An 18,561-nucleotide genomic window follows, 5' to 3' on the forward strand; every position below is an offset into this window, starting at 1 on the left:
GCCAGATGTTCTCACAATAGAAAGCCCCCCCCCCCCCCCCCCCCCCAAAACAAATTATATAATGGTTGTAATCTTGTTTGTGCAACAATTGATATATATGCCAGTGAGCTTCGTGTTTGTGATAGATTGAGCTATTTGGACAAATGACAGCTTCAATTTCCTGGCAGCAATAGCACATCACAAACCAATGGCAGTACCTCACTGTTCAGGGCAGATCGAGAGAGGTTTCAACCATCTCTTTTGATTTTAGCCTTGTCAGCATTAGCTAGGAGGAATTCAACCTGAGTAATAGAGTGAAGATGGATTTCCATTTTCTGGAGGGTCGACAACATGTGGCGGTCGGTCTTTGACGTCAACGTGTCATCTAATTAAAACAAGGTGCTCTGTATTCTTTACGGGGAAGCGTGTGATGCACCTACTTCACATATGAGGTTGATTGCGCTATCGGATGTTTCAGTCTTTGGTCCGCGATTCCCAGCATGCCAGAGTCTTCCACTGACCTATGGAGAGTGATGTTCTTAATTAGTCATTCCTGTTCCAGTTTTATGAGAAAATGCTTATCCTTATCAGATAGTGGAACACCGACTAAGACCTTGCATAAATCACTGTAATAGGTTTTCTGTTATAATGAGGATAATTCTTCCCAGATGGGCTTATTCATACTTGTCAAAAAGGGTTGCCAATACTCCCTATTTCAGTCCTCCTGGCCTCCAGATATGTAGAAATATATCTATGTTAATGCACATCCACAACTTAAACTCATTGCTTCTGTGTTATTTCATTTTCATATCACCCAAATGAATTGTAATTTAATATAATATCCCAAATGCACTTAAGGCCCTGTTCAATCAGACATTGTAACTCCGTGACTGGGAAACCTAACCAAGATTGCATGTAGAGTTCCTATACTGTACATGACATAGTGCAAAGAGCAAACCTTAGGTTACCATTGTGTGAAAACAAATTGAAATGTATCGATCTATGACTATGTTAGCCAAGCACTCACTGTAATTGACACTGTAATTATAACAAAAATTGAAAGTCAGTGATTGTTTTGTTGTGTTTTTCTCTCCAAACGAAATGTTAAATTGCAATATTGTTTTTGGTGTTCTCGAATTTCCCTGTTTAGAGATGGAATTCTTTAGTTAGTCATGTAGTGGGATTCTTGTTGTAAGAACTCGATAAGGATCAGTAAACCTACTCTCTGGTAAATAGTCTCAAATATCATATTGAAAACAGTCGTTCTTATTGTCGGAGACTCGCCTGATTTCCCCTTTGACATTTGTAAGTATAGATTTTGTCATGTTTAATTCCCTCGTATGCTAAGACATTTGGCCATTCTAATGGAACTGCTGCAATAATTCCACTGTGGAGAACGCGGGGCGAAATGTCACCCAAGAATCTAATCGAATGTGGGGAGATTTGTTATTTTAAACCTTCACTGACTGGAATGAAACACATTATCTTGCTCATAATATACACTACCGTCCAAAGTTTTAGAACACCTACTCATTCAAGGGTATTTCTTTATTTTTAATATTTTCTACATTGTAGAATAATAGTGAAGACATAAACTATGAAATAACACATATGGAATCATGTAGTAACCAAAAAGGTTTTAAACAGATTCTTCAAATAGCCACCCTTAGCCTTGTTGACAACTTTGCACACTCTTGGCATTCTCTCAACAAGCTTCACCTTGAATACTTTTCCAACAGTGTTCAAGGAGTTCCCACATATGCTGAGCACTTGTTGGCTGCTTTTCCTTCACTCTGCGGTCCGACTCATCCCAAACCATCCCAATTTAGTTGAGGTCGGGAATTTGTGGAGGCCAGGTCATCTGATGCAGCACTCCATCACTCTCCTTGGTAAAATAGCCCTTACACAGACTGGAGGTGTGTTGGGTCATTGTCCTTTTGAAAAACAAATGATAGTCCCACTATGCCCAAACAAGATGGGATGGTGTATCGCTGCAGAATGCTGTGGTAGCCATGCAGGTTAAGTGTGCCTTGAATTCATAATAAATCACTGACAGTGTCACCAGCAAAAGCACCATCACACCTCCTCCTCCATTCTTTATGGTTTGAAATACACATGCGGAGATCATCCGTTCACCCACACAGCGTCTCACAAAGACACGGCGGTTGGAACCAAAAATCTCCAATTTGGACTCCAGACCAAAGAACAAATTTCCACCGGTCTAATGTCCATTGCAAGTCTCTTCTTATTATTAGTGTCCTTTTAGTAGTGGTTTCTTTGCAGAAATTCAGCCACGAAGGCCTGATTCACAGTCTCCTCTGAACAGTTGATGTTGAGATGTGTCTGTTACTTGAACTCTGCGAAGCATTTATTTGGGCTGCAATTTCTGAGGCTGGTAACTGTAATGAACTTATTCTCTGCAGAAGAGGTAACTCTGGGTCTTCCTTTCCTGTGGTGGTCCTCATGAGAGCAAGTTTCATCATAGCGCTTGATGGTTTTTGCGACTGCACTTGAAGAAACTTTCAAAGTTCTTGACATTTTCAGGATTTGACTGACTTTCATGTCTTAAAGTAATGATGGACTGTCGTTTCTCTTTGCTTATTTGTGCTGGAATTGGTCTTTTACCAAATAGGGCTATCTTCTGTATACCCCCCCCCCCCCCCCCCCCACCTTGGCACAACACAATTGATTGGCTCAAATGCATTAAGAAGGAAAGAAATTCCACAAATTTACTTTTAAGAAGGCACACCTGTTAATTAAAATGCATTCCAGGTGACTACTCATGAAGCTGGTTGAGAGAATGCCAAGAGTGTGCACAGCTGTCACCAAGGCAAAGGAAGAATCTCAAATATGAAATATATTTTGATTTGTTTAATGCATGATTCCATATGGCTTGTTTCATAGTTTTGATGCCTTCACTATTATTCTACAATGTATAAAATAGTAAAAAATTAAGAAAAACCCTTGAATGAGTAGGTGTTCTAAAACTTTTGACTGGTAGTGTAGATCCCCCTACTGCAGCAAGAGGAAGTTGCAAGCAAAATTACCTGATGGTGTCTGGTGATATTGGAGTACATTTTCAGTATTGCTCCATTCTATACTGGTATACTCTGCAACCTGAATGCCATGTAGTATATTTATCAGGACCAGTAATGGAGTGTTTTAACTGATATCTTATTGGGAGACAATGTTTTGTTGCATTAGGGGACTGTCTTTGATATTACATGCGGGGTCCCGCAGGGATCTATTGTTGGCCCCTTGCATTTCTTCATATTCCCCAAAACTAAATGTTCTTGTTGTTTCAGGATTATTACTGATTGGTTGTATTCTCAGTTTTTGCTCAGTATTGACTTTGTCCTTAGAGAAGAGGAGAAGGAGAAATATAATGTAGTCTGAGGTAATGTGACCCCAAAATTACCTGCTTAACAGCATACAACTCTTTTTCCTCCCTAAATGTTTTCACTTTTGGTGTTAAATGAATGGTTGTTCTCAACCACAGTAAGTAGGGATAGAGAAGAACAATAATGTAGATAATTGAAATGCTTCTGTTATGTATCATACTGGGGGAATACAAGACACACCCTGAAGTCTGTACAGGATAATGGAGAACTGAATGTCTGGAGTTATATTTATCTACAGTAGAATGGATTGCCACAAGTACACTTTTGCACATATTAATGGCAATTTTAGTAGTATTATAGCTTAAAAGATGAATAAATGAGTGCCATTTTAAGTGTATAAAAATGATGAATTTTATTGGCCTTCAGAAAATGTATTTTTGGACCCAAAGTTGATCTACTTAAAGGAACCATGACTGTAGTTTCATGTTATTCAAGGCAACACCCACAGCTGGAACGCAGCGTGGCAAAACCATTCCTATGTTTACCTAAGGTAAAGATTTCTCCCAAGCTGAACAAATGGAGTCACGGGCAATGAACTGCCGCCTTTGTGGAAAGATCTGTGATCAAAGCCCCTCCACAGACCTGTTGCGATGGTGTTATTCTACCTAACCAAAGATGCACACCTGACATGTGTGCCATGATGTGTGAACACTGAACACTCAGACCATTTAAGCCGTTGGCTGAAGTTGTCGGTGGTGAGAGTTGGGAGACGCTCTAGTGCAGTAAACCGATCTGACGGTGTGAAAACTGATCATATCCCCTATCAATGGCTGCCGCGGCGATAGGAAGTGTCACCGGATCCCCCCCCCATCGCAGGGTCCTGGCAAACTGTCACCGCATGAAAAGAGGGTTGTCACAGTGATATATGGGTGCTCTAATCCCCTCAGTGAGAGCCCTGATATTTACCCACCCCGCGTTTCCTTCTCCTCAAAGATCCTAGACCAGGAATACCTTAAACCTGAGAAGAGATTAGCCTCTGGAAAAGAAGAGAAAAGCGAGAGAAAGAAAAAGGGAAGGCTTTATAGGTCTATTCTCTTCCCTGTTTAGGTCCATCATCCGCATGGCAGGCAGGTGAAACTGTACACCCTTCTCATAGTCTTACCTGGACGTGCACCCTCACCGAGGTCACGGGATCATGGGAGAGCAGGGACGACCACCGCCACTGTGGTTTTGGGCACGCTCCCAATCACTCTCAACCACAGCTCAACAATTCTCCTGGGCTAAGATGCCACGTGTTTTTGTGTTAACTAAGATGTGTTAGACCTTGAGTAGCGCACCCTTCAAGAGTACTTTCATATGGGCGGCAGGTAGCCTAGCGGTTGGAGCGTTGGGCCAGTAACTGAAAGGTTGCAAGTTTGAGTCCTCGATCCGATAAGGTGAAAATCTGTCAATCTGTCCTTGAGCAAGGCACTTAATTGCTTAACACCCTAATCACTCCAGGGTCGCCGTGAGTAACGGCTGAACCCTGGCCGTGACCCCACTCTACGAGGGTGTCTCAGGAGATTTCCATTTCAAACCTCACACTGGTGCAGGTTACCTACTTGTACATGCAGTGAAACAGGACAAACGTAAGCTCTATTTTATCTTTGTTAGAAAAGGACTCACACTGACACGGTGAGAATGCAAGGAATAAGGTCAACTGTAATTAAAACAGTAATTCAAATACACGTGGTTAGTTCGCTCTGTTGATTTGAAATCTGTCTTGTACCAGGGTTTGGAAAAAGTGTACTGTATAATTTCAGGCACTGCATAGGAAAAGTGCACGGCTGAATGAACCGTAGATAAAGTGAATCAAGTGCTTGCAAAAACTCAACCCCAGTGTGAAAGCTGTTTTCCGTCACTCCAATAACATATCCGACAGCGCTGACAGATTTGGCCAATCTTCTGTAGATCTTCTAATGGTTAGCATCAGATTTATGTTCCAATATGCAGCCGCTCGTTCACACACTATTTTCCCCTGTCATAAGCCTAATTTAGTTCCCTTTTGTTTTCTCATAATGATGTCTGTAACTGTTATGGTGGATCCCTGTGGAAACCAAGATAAGAAACCCCCTGGGTGAGTCTCAAATGGCACTCTTTCCTCTATATAGTGCACCAGGGCCCATAGGGCCTTGGGAAGATGTGGACCCAGGAGACTTGCAGGATATCAAGCTTGATCTTTTGTGCCCAGAGTGCGCCAGATGTGTGCTGGTATGTGTGAAACTCAACCGCAGGAGTTTGGCTAGGGAGGACTTAGACATACCAAAAGCACTGTTTACTCAGCTTTGATTTGGTCGATTAAATTATTATTGTTTTTTTTAAATGTAATGACCAGCAATGGGTTCTCTCAGTGATGGGACATCTAAGTCAAGTCCTAATCGGGGAAACGGCATTCCAACTACGGGAACTATTACAAACAAAAGGATATGTTCTTTTATAGTGGATTAATACATTCCAGGTCTCTCTAAATTAGTTTATAAACATATACTCAGGCAAAGAATGCCAAAGTGTATTCATATGTGAATTTACTTTACCACTAGCTTTGTGCGCTGTGACCACCCACAGTATTGACCACCCACAGTATTGACCACCCACAGTATTGACCACCCACAGTATTGGCGGATAGAGTTAACACGTCTTTATAATGCTGTGTGAGAGAGATGGCACTGGAAGGATTACACTTTTGCTTTACAGGCTCCTTTTTAAGGCTTCTTTGAGAAGTGTTCACCTTTCAGACGTGTGCTTGTGTCTACATTGGGGGCAAGACCTCACTGTGACATGGTATTGTGTGTTTTGGTCTGTGGAAAATCCTCACAGTAAACCTTGAATGTGATTACAATGTTCGAATATCATTACCTACAGATACTGTATCTTTGAAGGTGATGATAATGTTAGAACATCATTACCTACAGATACTGTATCTTTGAAGGTGATGATAATGTTAGAACATCATTACCTACAGATACTGTATCTTTGAAGGTGATGATAATGTTAGAACATCATTACCTACAGATACTGTATCTTTGAAGGTGATGATAATAGAATCCAATTCCAAACGTTTAGATTTGATTTAAATCAGTGATGCGTCTGTCTCAAACACCTATTGGTATTTTTTGGGAAGTGTTTTGATATCAATTGCACGGCCCATTGCCTGCCCACTCAGTCTCACACTCATCGTCTGGTAGGCCGCACGGCCTGCATATCCCCTCGTTGTTTAGTCTGTGAGATGCAGTTGTTTTGACAGAAGTATAGAAACACATTGTTGCACCGGTGTTTGTATGCCTGGCTTATGGGAGATATGTCTGCGATTACATTCTACCCTCCGTGTTTGGAGTGGAAGTGAGGACGCTAAGCCGTGACCAGGATGTACTGGGTTTAAGTCCAGGGTGTGTCATGTCTGGGATGTCTGGGGTGTCAGTGAGCAAAATACCAGTACCTGTATTTGACCTAAGATGTCCTACGATACAGACCATGTCATGTTTATCTGTAATATGGGGACTTTCTACTATCATAACCAAATGAGGTGTGTGTGTGTGGGTGGGTGGGTGTGTGGGTGGGTGTTTGTGTGGGTGGAGGTTGGTATGTCCCAGTGCATACATCCTCCCCATGTATTCATGCCTCTATAACTGAAGAGTCATTGTCCTGGTTACTGTTTAGAGGTATGTCTGCCGGTGGGCCAAATTCAAGTCATCACTCACTCGAGCTTGTTGAAATAACACAGCATTCATTCTGAAAAGACCCTATGGAAACACAGACTTCCTTTTTATTTTCTTTGCTGAAATGCTCTGTGTGCCCATTTTGACTGGGTTTGTTGTTTGATTAGTCAAAGGGAAGTCTATACGTACCGTAGTTGTCAGAATATTTTGGAGACGCCTTTTCAAAGTGAGTTTTCTCGCTGTACTGTGAGCAGTTTGTGCAACAGCAATTGTTGTATCAGTGGGGTCTAAGAAGCAGCTATGTATCAATGCAAGTGTGGTTTTCCTTGGCTGGAAAGTCTGAGGAGACTCACAAAAGTTCCACACGAGTGGCGGAGGATCAACATCGACGCACTTAAGAATTCTCATACGATACGTGTCCTTTTCAAATGAAGTGCAGCAGAATGGGAGGGACAAGGTCATCCCAAATACAGACATTCTGGCACCTTGCCACGTCCAACGCCTCACCCTAAAATCATTGACCAGCGGCCTGTCACATTTCCTCACTTCCAGACCCTTTGGCCTGAATCACTAATCCCAAATCAATGGTTTAACTGTTGAGTTGGGTCTTCCTAATTTAGCATGGCCCAAGCAGTAGCCTTGTAGGCTGTACTTTGGATGAAGTTACTCCAAATCTTGGGTGTTAGGTTTGGGCTCATATCAAGTCTCTGAACCAGACATTAACCAGACCTGCTATCCCCCTCTGTCTGTTTAGCCCCTAGCTACCGCCTCCCCATAGAATTAGAGGGGGGGTGGGGTGGGTGGGGGGTCCTCAATACCAAGAAAAGGACATGCTGTCAGAAGGATGAAACACAATCCTTTTAAACCAAAGGGAATAGGTGTTTCCCCCCCCCAGTCCTATTGTACCAACAGGACTCACCTCATAGGTCATTTGGGGAGAGCTTCTTATACAACTTTTTCTTATTTTAGACTACTATTTTAGACGGTAATAAACAAGAAGCAAATGTTCAGCGTTTTTAGCAAGGCGGATCTGCTCATGGAAGAGTTTGAAACTGCCCACAGAAACTGATACTGCCCTCGTGGCTAACGGCACAACAAGCATAGAAGAAAATTACAATGCGTCCCAAACATTTTGTCATACAGTATGTCTCAACAGGCCGTTCTGGACGATTTCTTCGCTGGGTAGTGTGATTCTAACAACTCTTTCCAGGGCACTTGGCCCGGCGCTAAGGAAAGCTTTTCCATGAGCTGTTTTTACTGAGGACTCCAGCTCCACTGGCAATCCATGAAGGGAACAGAAGTGGGAGCCCTCGGTAGCTAGTCCTCAGGGCTTGAGATCTCAAAATGACAGAGGCGTGCAAATTGTCACTGTTAAAACTCCTAATTGCTAAAACCCAAAACTTCAAAGAGCCCCTTCATGTGTGGCGGTGGACTGCTATACACAGCTCTGCTTCCATGATGGAAAGGTTGATCCCATCTGTGGCATTTTAAAAGTAAAGTTAGCTAGTACGCAAAGGATTGCTTATTGTGTGGTCTGCTGATGTTTTCTCCTCTTTCAAAGACATATAGTCTTACTCCTGTCAAAATCCTCCTCTTAAACAGTATGTAAAAATAGACTCCGTAATGATTTGTAGTTTCATTCTGTAAACGTGTGGTTTCAGTTTGGAATAACAAGGCTAGTGTGTGTGTGTGTGTGTGTGTGTGTGTCCGTGTGAGTGTCCGTGCTTGCGAGAGAGCATTTGTGTTTATCCCATATGTCACTAACTTTTGATACCTATTCTAAGTTAATTTGTCGATGCACTTTTAATTGAACACTTCCATGTAGAAAGAACATGTATTAGGTACTAAAATATGAGATGTGGATGATTGCTGTAGAGGAGTAACTTTTAAATGAGTATAACTCTGTTATATGCTCTGTTCTTGGGTTACATATGGCATACAGTGGGGGAAAAAAGTATTTGATCCCCTGCTGATTTTGTATGTTTGCCCACTGACAAAGAAAGGATCAGTCTATAATTTTAATGGTAGGTTTATTTGAACAGTGAGAGACAGCATAACAACAATAATATCCAGAAAAACGCATGTCAGAAATGTTATAAATTGATTTGCATTTTAATGAGGGAAATAAGTATTTGACCCCCTCTCAATCAGAAAGATTTCTGGCTCCCAGGTGTCTTTTATACAGGTAACGAGCTGAGATTAGGAGCACACTCTTAAAGGGAGTGCTCCTAACCGCAGCTTGTTACCTGTAAAAAAAGACACCTGTCCACAGAAGCAATCAATCAATCAGATTCCAAACTCTCCACCATGGCCAAGACCAAAGAGCTCTCCAAGGATGTCAGGGACAAGATTGTAGACAGGGACAAGATTGTAGACCTACACAAGGCTGGAATGGGCTACAAGACCATTGCCAAGCAGCTTGGTGAGAAGGTGACAGATTATTCGCAAATGGAAGAAACACAAAAGAACTGTCGATCTCCCTCGGCCTGGGGCTCCATGCAAGATCTCACCACGTGGAGTAGCAATGATCATGAGAACGGTGAGGAATCAGACCAGAACTACACGGGAGGATCTTGTCAATGATCTCAAGGCAGCTGGGACCATAGTCACCAAGAAAACAATTGGTAACACACTACGCCGTGAAGGACTGAAATCCTGCAGCGCCCGCAAGGTCCCCCTGCTCAAGAATACATATACATGCCCGTCTGAAGTTTGCCAATGAACATCTGAATGACTCAGAGGACAACTGGGTGAAAGTGTTGTGGTCAGATGAGACCAAAATGGAGCTCTTTGACATCAACTCAACTCGCCGTGTTTGGAGGAGGAGGAATGCCGCCTATGACCCCAAGAACACCATCTCCACCGTCAAACATGGAGGTGGAAACATTATGCTTTGGGGGTGTTTTTCTGCTAAGGGGACAGGACAACTTCACCGCATCAAAGGATGGGGCCATGTACCGTCAAATCTTGGGTGAGAACCTCCTTCCCTCAGCCAGGGCATTGAAAATGGGTCGTGGATGGGTATTCCAGCATGACAATGACCCAAAACACACGGCCAAGGCAACAAAGGAGTGGCTCAAGAAGAAGCACATTAAGGTCCTGGAGTGGCCTAGCCAGTCTCCAGACCTTAATCCCATAGAAAATCTGTGGAGGGAGCTGAAGGTTCGAGTTGCCAAACGTCTGCCTCGAAACCTTAATGACTTGGAGAAGATCTGCAAAGAGGAGTGGGACAAAATCCCTCCTGAGATGTGTGCAAACCTGATGGCCAACTACAAGAAACGTCTGACCTCTGTGATTGCCAACAAGGGTTTTGCCACCAAGTACTAAGTCATGTTTTGCAGAGGGGTCAAATACTTATTTCCCTCATTAAAATGCAAATAATTTTATAACATTTGACATGTGTTTTTCTGGATTTTTTTGTTGTTATTCTGTCTCTCACTGTTCAAATAAACCTACTATTAAAATTATAGACTGATCATTTCTTTGTAAGTGGACAAACGTACAAAATCAGCAGGGGATCAAATACTTCCCCCCCCCCCCACTGTATACTGTATAACTTGTGACACTTTTCCCACTAATATGTACAAATGATGGACTTTTGTCAGGGAAATTTTCTATATGAAAGTCCATGGCAGACTGTCATGATAAAGTGGAAAATGAGGTTACCCCATGTGTAATATCGGTGAAATATATTCCACTTATCAAAGTGCTCTGTGGTTTTAGTCTAATGCTGCATTTGTCATGCTCATTTGGGTTAATTTCGTATTTCCTAGTTTAATATGAAATGTCCCACAAAATGGACCTCCCCTTGTTGTGAGAGCACTAGGTCTCAGATACATCTGTTGGGACTTTTTTTAATCATTGTATCCCACAACACAGGTGGGCACTATACCTAGTGTGTATACGTATTTATTGCTACACATATTTAGATCAGGCATTTGACAAGCATCGATTACAATGCAGTCACTACATGTATGCTGTTTCAACCAATCAGCATCCAGAATCCAAACTACCTGTTTTATTATACTTACTTCTACTCCAAGTCAGGTGTCTTTCTATTCCACATGTCTCAGCACTTCTCTATGCCTCAGAGATACTGTAGGCCTATTTGTGTGTGGTGTTGCACCCCAACCAACTGTTTTCCCCGTCCATATTAAACCTCTGGAAGACATGGTGAGACTGAGAGCCAATGGAAAACCACCTCGGCCCTGGAGGACATGTTATTGGGTCTGACTAGACTAGATGGTGCTAGAGACATGGAGAAATGAACCCCCCGCCCTCGTTTCAGATTCCCTCTCTCTCAGCAAGTCAATCAAATCAAATGTTATTCGTCACATGCTTCGTAAACAACAGGTGTAGACTAACAGTGAAATGCTTACTTACAGGCCCTTCCGAATAGAAATAGTGACACGAGGAATAAATACGCAGTGAATAACAATTACGAGTAAAAATATCATGGCTATATACAGGGAGTGGAAAATAACTATACAGGGACTACCTGTTGAGTGTGCGTGTGTTCGTAACAATGGGCCAGATAGGGCCTCATTAGTGAGAGGGGTTTATATGCATCCTGGAGCGCCAGCAGTGGAAAGAAGCGAAGAGGGGGAGTACTGAACAGACAGAGACTCTGCCAATGACAGACAAGTTTAGTGGGTGAGCTAGGGTCAGGAGAGGTACCCGCCATGTCTGGCGAGACCATGCAGAGTAATTTGAGTGAGCTGACATTATTTATGCCTCGGTTTCCTCTTTCTGTCATCGGATAGGCCTACATTTCAATCTGAAACCAGTTATACGCTGCATTCAGAAAGTATTTAGACCACTTCACTTTTTCCACATTTTGTAACGTTACAGCCTTTTTCTAAAGTGGATGAAATCATTTTTTCCCCCTTATCAATCGACACAGAATACACCACAAGGATAAAGCAAAAACAGTTAAAAAAAGGTTTAAAAATAAGTATTACAAATAAAAAAACGGATCACATTTAAATAGGTATTCAGACCCTTTACTCAGTACTTTGTTGAAGTACCTTTGGTAGCGATTACAGCCTCGAGTCTTGGGTATGACGCTACAAGCTTGGCACACCTGTATTTGGGGAGTTTCTCCCATTCTTCTCCTAAGATCCTCTCAAGCTCTGTCAGGTTGGATGGGGAGCGTCGCTGCACAGCTATTTTCCGGTCTCTCCAGAGATGTTCGATTGGGTTCAAATCCAGGCTCTTGCTTGGCCACTGAAGGACATTCAGAAACTTGTCCCGAAGCCGCTCATGCATTGTCTTGGCTGTGTGCTTAGGGTTGTTGTCATGTTGGAAGGTGAACCTTCACCCCAGTCTGAGGTCCTGAGTCCTCTGGAGCAGGTTTTCATCAAGGATCTCTGTGTACATTGCTCTGTTCATCTTTCACTCAATCCTGACTAGTCTTCCAGTCTCTACTGCTGAAAAACATCCCCACAACATGCTTCACCGTAGGGATGGTGCCAGGTTTCCTACAGACGTGACGCTTGGCATTCAGGCCAAAGAGTTCAATCTTGGTTTCATCAGACCAGAGAATCTTTTTTCTCATGATCTGAGAGTCCTTTAGGTGCCTTTTGGCAAACTCCAAGCGGGCTGTCGTGCCTTTTACTGAGGAGTGGCTTCCGTCTGGCCACTCTACCATAATAAAGGCCTGATTTGGTGGAGTGCTGCAGAGATGGTTGTCCTTCTGGAAAGTTTTCCCATCTCCACAGAGGAACTCTGTCAGAGTGACCATCGGGTTCTTGGTCACCTCCCTGACCAGGCCCTTCTCCCCTGATTGCTCAAGTTGGCAACAGCCAGCGACAGTTGTATCTGCTCAAAGCTGTATTGACTTCAAAGGGACTCAATTCTTGCTCATGAACCAGAGAGCGACTAGTTGATTTAATAATGCGTTGTTATGAAGTATAATTCATATTTTAAAGGCGTGTATTTCCCGAGTGGAAAAAAAATTCAACGCAAAGGCTTAGACGGGGCTTTAAACGTTGATCCTCCTTGGTGATCTCCAGTTGCTTTCTCTTGATTCCTCTTTTTTTAAATTCCTTTCTTTTTTATTTTCCAGCAGTTAGACTTGTCATGCTGCGCTCATAACCAAACAGAGCTCGTTAAGGGGAGTGATCATTAGCTTGGTACTTAGAAGGGCTGGGATTATAGCTGTCTCAAATGAGCCCATGACATGGCACTATACTCTTAAAGCTTTCCCGGACTTTCCCTTAGACAATGCACTTGGGTGGTAAATAATGGACTAATTAACATTGATCATCCTCATAGTCCACTAATGCCTCAAACACATGGAACATTCTGGAATTGATTCCGTGTGATGAACTGATTGCCATGGCCTTTATCAATAAGTTATTTTTCTTAATTAGATTGAAGACCGTTTGAGAGAGAAAAAAAATATGTATTGGTTATTTTACTTATGGTGCAAATAAAGGGGAAGAGTTGCAATCAGGTTTCCTAGAATGCTTTGATTTCTCGTAAAGCTTTGGCTCCCAATCTCAAACTGACAAACTAACGTGTATTTCTGTAATTTTGGAATATCCAGTCAATGTTGGGGTAAAAGACTACATTTGCTGCCATATTCTGTTGACTGCTCACAGATGTATTGGCCCCAATCCTCATTGCCCAACCTGGTCTCAGAGCATTTCATATTATTCTGTATGTAAATCTAAGACACTCCATTTAGTATGTTATGTTTTGTATGTATTAATTGGTGGATGTCCATCATCCATTTCGTATGGTATGTTACGAATTACAATTCGTATTATATATTACGAGTTTGCTAAACATACAATAGGTTACGAATTTGTAAAATGTATGATATGTTACGAATTCTAACTAGGTGGCTACTGTAGCTAGCTGGCTAACTTTAGATAGGTTAGGGTAAAGGGTTAAGTTTAGGAGTTAGGTTAAACGGTTAGGGGAAGGGTTAAAAGGGTTAAGGTTAGGGGAAGAATTTGCTAAAATGATTAGGGGAAGGGTTAGCTAACATGCTAATTAGTTGCTAAGTAGCTAAAATTTTCCGTGATGAGATTCGAACTCGCGACCTTTGGGTTGCTAGACGTTCGTGTTATATCACCCCCATTCTTCCAGACCAACCACCCTACTTTAGTTTTTACCTTAAGTAACCATCTGTCTTGTGTAGCCATACCAAACCAAACATATCTTACTAATTTGAGTCCAACGAATTTACGTTTACTATGTTACGTCTACTCTGAGACCAGGCTGCATTGCCAAGTACTAGTAATTAAAGGGATACTTCAGGATTTTGGCAATGAAGCCCCTTATCTACTTCCCCAGAATCAGATGAAATCATGGATACCATTTTTATATCTGCATGCAGTTTGATGCAAACTGCTAGCATGCTAGTAGATACCATAGACCTCCAGTCATTGCGCTAACGCTAGTTAGCATTTGCTCGCGAAATTGTCTCCAACTTCCTTCATACTGAATGCAGAGAAATAAAAATGGTGTCCATGAGTACATCCACCAAAAATCTGTCGTTCTTCCCCTGAACAAGGCAGTTAACTCACTGTTCCTAGGCCGTCATTGTAAATAAGAATTTGTTCTTAACTGACTTGCCTAGTTAAATAAAGGTAAAAATAAACATCTGACTCTGGGGAAGTAGATAAAGTGCTTAATTGCCAAAATCCCAGAGTATCCCTTTAAATAAAATAACAATGACTTTGGTACATCTTAAAGAAAAACAGGAGAAGCCTAATTTTTTTTCATTCCCTGCGCTTTTCTGATTTCTTAAAACCAGGGCCAAATGTAAATAGAAAAACATAATAGGCGAACACAGGAAAAGCTGAAATGAAATACTCCTGGAACCTGCTCAAAGCTACCATATTTTGACTCCATTATGATTTTGTGTTGCTTTAATCAATAGATGATTGCTGATCCATCTAGCAGCAGTTGTAGCCTCTGATCCCCTTTTGGTGTGGAAAATTCTGGTCATCTGACTCTCCAACACTGGTTCTGATTAGGGAGTTGCTCCAGGAGTTCTGGATCCCAGTGCTCAGTCACATTAACCACGGTCAGGCCTGATTCCACGCTCACCGCTCTGAGCGCTCTCATACCTCACCACGTACATTCCCCTGCGCCCCTACACGTCTTTTAGGTCTGGTCACTGATAACGTTTCATCTGAATAATACCCAGGAGGGGCTGAATTAGAAATGTTTCTTTTACAATTTTACACAATCAAACAACAATCCAATTACACAAGTCATTCCACTGGGAGATGAGAGCAGAACTCCTTGTGACTCTGAGTCTGTCCTAATATGGACACCGTAGCAATAGATTAAGCGCTATAGGTTCACAAACGAGTAGTCGCGCTAGCAATCATCATTCAAATAAATTCAAACGTGGAGAACGTAAGACTTTAATGAAATCTCATTCCACCACAGTTTCCAATGCTTCGTGACTAGGATGATATTCAAACTCGTGAGGTCCAATGTGAAATTGACCAGGCTGAATAGAGTAGAGTACATGTTGAGAGATCCCCTTCAGATCAGTGGTGGAACAGAACGGCAGCACCATAGTTCTCTAAAACACTGAAAGACAGAAACCAGACTTATCCCAACGAGGGGGCCTCATCAAGCAACTACTAACCCAAACCGGGAGTCACTCACTGATGTCAGGAATGGAGAAGGGAGTGAAAGACGATTACGAAAGGCATTCGCAGGCAGCCTGAAAAAAAAAAAACACACAAGGCACAGAGGAATCACGAAAGCAAACGACCACAACAGTAGAGAGTCTCCCTTTTTAAAAGCAGTGGGACCCTAGCCTGTTAGATCAGACACACACATTCTGTCTGTAGTTGAACGTGTGGTTTTCTGCAGATCTGTCCAATATCATGCACTGTAAACTGTAAAGAATGCCCTCGCCTGGGCTTACGACTGCAGCGGGACCTGTAATTCTGAAACGCACTTTCGAAAAAATCATAGAGGTTTAATTTTGAAGTTCTGCCTTTTTCAAATTGCTTCCGTCTGTTGATTGAACTCTCTATCGAATCACATGTGGGCAACGATCATTTCCCCACCCACCCTGCAAATGGGAATTCTTAACAAAATTTGATTTAGGAGAATTCAGATGTTTGTTTGGCCGATTTTATGGACATGCGGTAGGCATTACAACACCGGAGAATGTGAGAAGGGCTGCTTTTCTAGGGAGGAATCCTCCTAAGAGACAATGGACTCGACATGGGACGTTCTGTGTAAGTCACGGTATCTGTCAATCACAAGGCTTTTGGTGTGATCCCAGCAGGTTGTGTGTGTGTGTGTGTGTGTGTGTGTGTGTGTGTGTGTGTGTGTGTGTGTGTGTGTGTGTGTGTGTGTGTGTGTGTGTGTGAATATCGATGGGTATACTTGGTGGATTGTACTGTTTTTGTCTGTTCTAAATAAGCTCAAAGGGCTGTGCATTGTATTTGAACAGTCAAACTTGTGTGAAGGAGATCCTCCCCACTGTGATTGGTTTGATAAATCAGGATATGCAGCAGCACAGTATGTCTGTCTGTGGATCAGATTATGCAGACGATCCAAACACCATCTCTTTTTGTGTGTCTTTGCACTGAGGATCCTCACAGTGTCTCTCTGTATGTATGTGGATGCTGCAGGAAGCTACACTTTGGGGGCGGTCAGTGGAGAAGGTGGCCCAGATGTCATGTGCTCTGATCCGGGACAGAAGCCCCGCCCTTACAGGACAGCTGCTCCAGGCGTGAGCCAACCCGGAAGAGCAGATCACTTCGTCCAGCCTCGCCTCGGACCACCTTCATCACTACCCACCTACGGCTTGGCCACAAGGTGTGTGTTTGAGAAACACTCCAAGCCTTCAAACTCTGTATGTCATGAACTGCACTAGAAAAAGGAACAGTGTGATGGATTGGGAAGAGTTTAACATGAGACGGGTGTATATGAAGAAAGATCGCTTTGCAAGTGTGTGAGACTGTCTATAGTCCTATGGTCTGAGACTTCAAACAGTACTGCGTTTCATTCACATGAAGAAATACTACAGTTTACTATAGCATACTACAGTACTTACTATATAATTCTGTAGTAAACTCTAGTATAATATACTACACACTGTAGTATCCCTCAATCATGTGTAGTCCTACAGTAGAATACTATAGTAAATACTACAGTAATGTCAGCAAAAACACAACACTTTTTTTTAAACTATAGTAAATACTGCAGGATTTAATTGGCATATACCGTGCCCATTACCCTCCCCCATATCCCAATTTGTGCCACCCATAATTGTGTTCCCTACAGGTTATAGAAAAGACCAGAAGCTCTGAACTATCCGTTCAGACCCCAGTCCTACCTACCTACAGGTTATGGCAAATTTGCTCTTTTAGTATTTCCCCAAAAGGTTTCCTGAAGGAAAAAAGCCTCCACTTCTGTGTAAAAGATAATAAAACAAGAACACTATAGTAAATACTACAGTAATGTCTGCAAAAACACTACAGTAAATACTGTAGTATACTACAGTCTTCAAAAACACTTGCACTAATTACTATAGTATATACTACACTTTTCTTTTACGACGGTATTTATACCATAGTTAACTGTAAATGCTACAGATTACTATAGTAAACACAGTCTGCAAAAACACTATACTTAATACTATAGTGTATATATACCATAGCATACTATAGTTTTTTAATGTGGGATGGTCTCTAGATCACAAGATAAAGGTGCTGCTGAATGGAGGAGAGGAGTTGACATTACTGTATACATGTGTGATTTTGTACTGCCATGTTTGAGTGGAGGCATAAAATGATTAAATGTTATTGAAAGAATGCTTTCATTAAAACGACTTTTCTTTTCATTTTAGCCATCACATAAATTGTCTTTGTTTTGATTATACTATGACCACAACATTGAGGGTTCGCAGACCACCTCGGACATCTCACTCTCCCTTTGGTTTCATTACCGTATCGACCATTTTGTAGAGAATCTCCCTATGGCGTTATAATGGCACAATCCCTACTGTTACATATTCCATTCAAATGGATACAGTAGCACAGACCTTACATCAGTGTTTCTGGTAAATATACAGAACATGAAAGGGACGAGTGTAATTGCTTTGTCTGAGACCCCACACATCAGTTGAGCCCATAATGAAGCAGCTTAGTCCTATTGAAGCTCCAGCTTCCTCACAGTAATTCCCTGTAGCTGTATGGACTAATCATACACAGTAAGAGGGAGCCCAAGGCAATAGTCTATCATCCTACTGTAAGTCTTTAAGTGAGGCATAGTACAAAGGTATACAGAACCCAGGTTAGTAGTGTAACCTTGTTTATCCCTCCTCTCAGTCAGCCATCACTCACACGTGTGTGTGTGTGTGTGTGTGTGTGTGTGTGTGTGTGTGTGTGTGTGTGTGTGTGTGTGTGTGTGTGTGTGTGTGTGTGTGTGTGTGTGAGTGCGCAAACATGTTGGCTACAGTAGGTGTGTGTGTGTGTGTAGTGAGCTTGTGATAACGTGTGTTTGTGAAAGAGAGAATCCCAGAGAAAGAACAAGGATTCCCTCAGGTTAATGTT

The 18,561-nt window shown here is 42.2% G+C and overlaps 1 protein-coding gene across 1 annotated transcript in view; it reads left to right on the forward strand.

Moving 5' to 3' along the window:
* The window catches only part of crppa (CDP-L-ribitol pyrophosphorylase A), a 36,655-nt gene extending 18,835 nt beyond the window's left edge, over window positions 1-17,820 (forward strand). Inside the window, exon 10 of the mRNA XM_014200612.3 lies at window positions 16,636-17,820. Within this exon, the coding sequence (XP_014056087.1) occupies window positions 16,636-16,740 (105 nt within the window). The 3' untranslated portion in view covers window positions 16,741-17,820. The remainder of the gene's footprint in view (window positions 1-16,635) is intronic.
* The last annotated feature ends 741 nt before the right edge of the window (window positions 17,821-18,561 follow it).

The sequence above is a fragment of the Salmo salar genome, chromosome 05 (assembly GCF_965601325.2).
Source record: "Salmo salar chromosome 05, fSalSal1, whole genome shotgun sequence".
In the NCBI taxonomy this organism is placed as follows: Eukaryota; Metazoa; Chordata; class Actinopteri; order Salmoniformes; family Salmonidae; genus Salmo; species Salmo salar.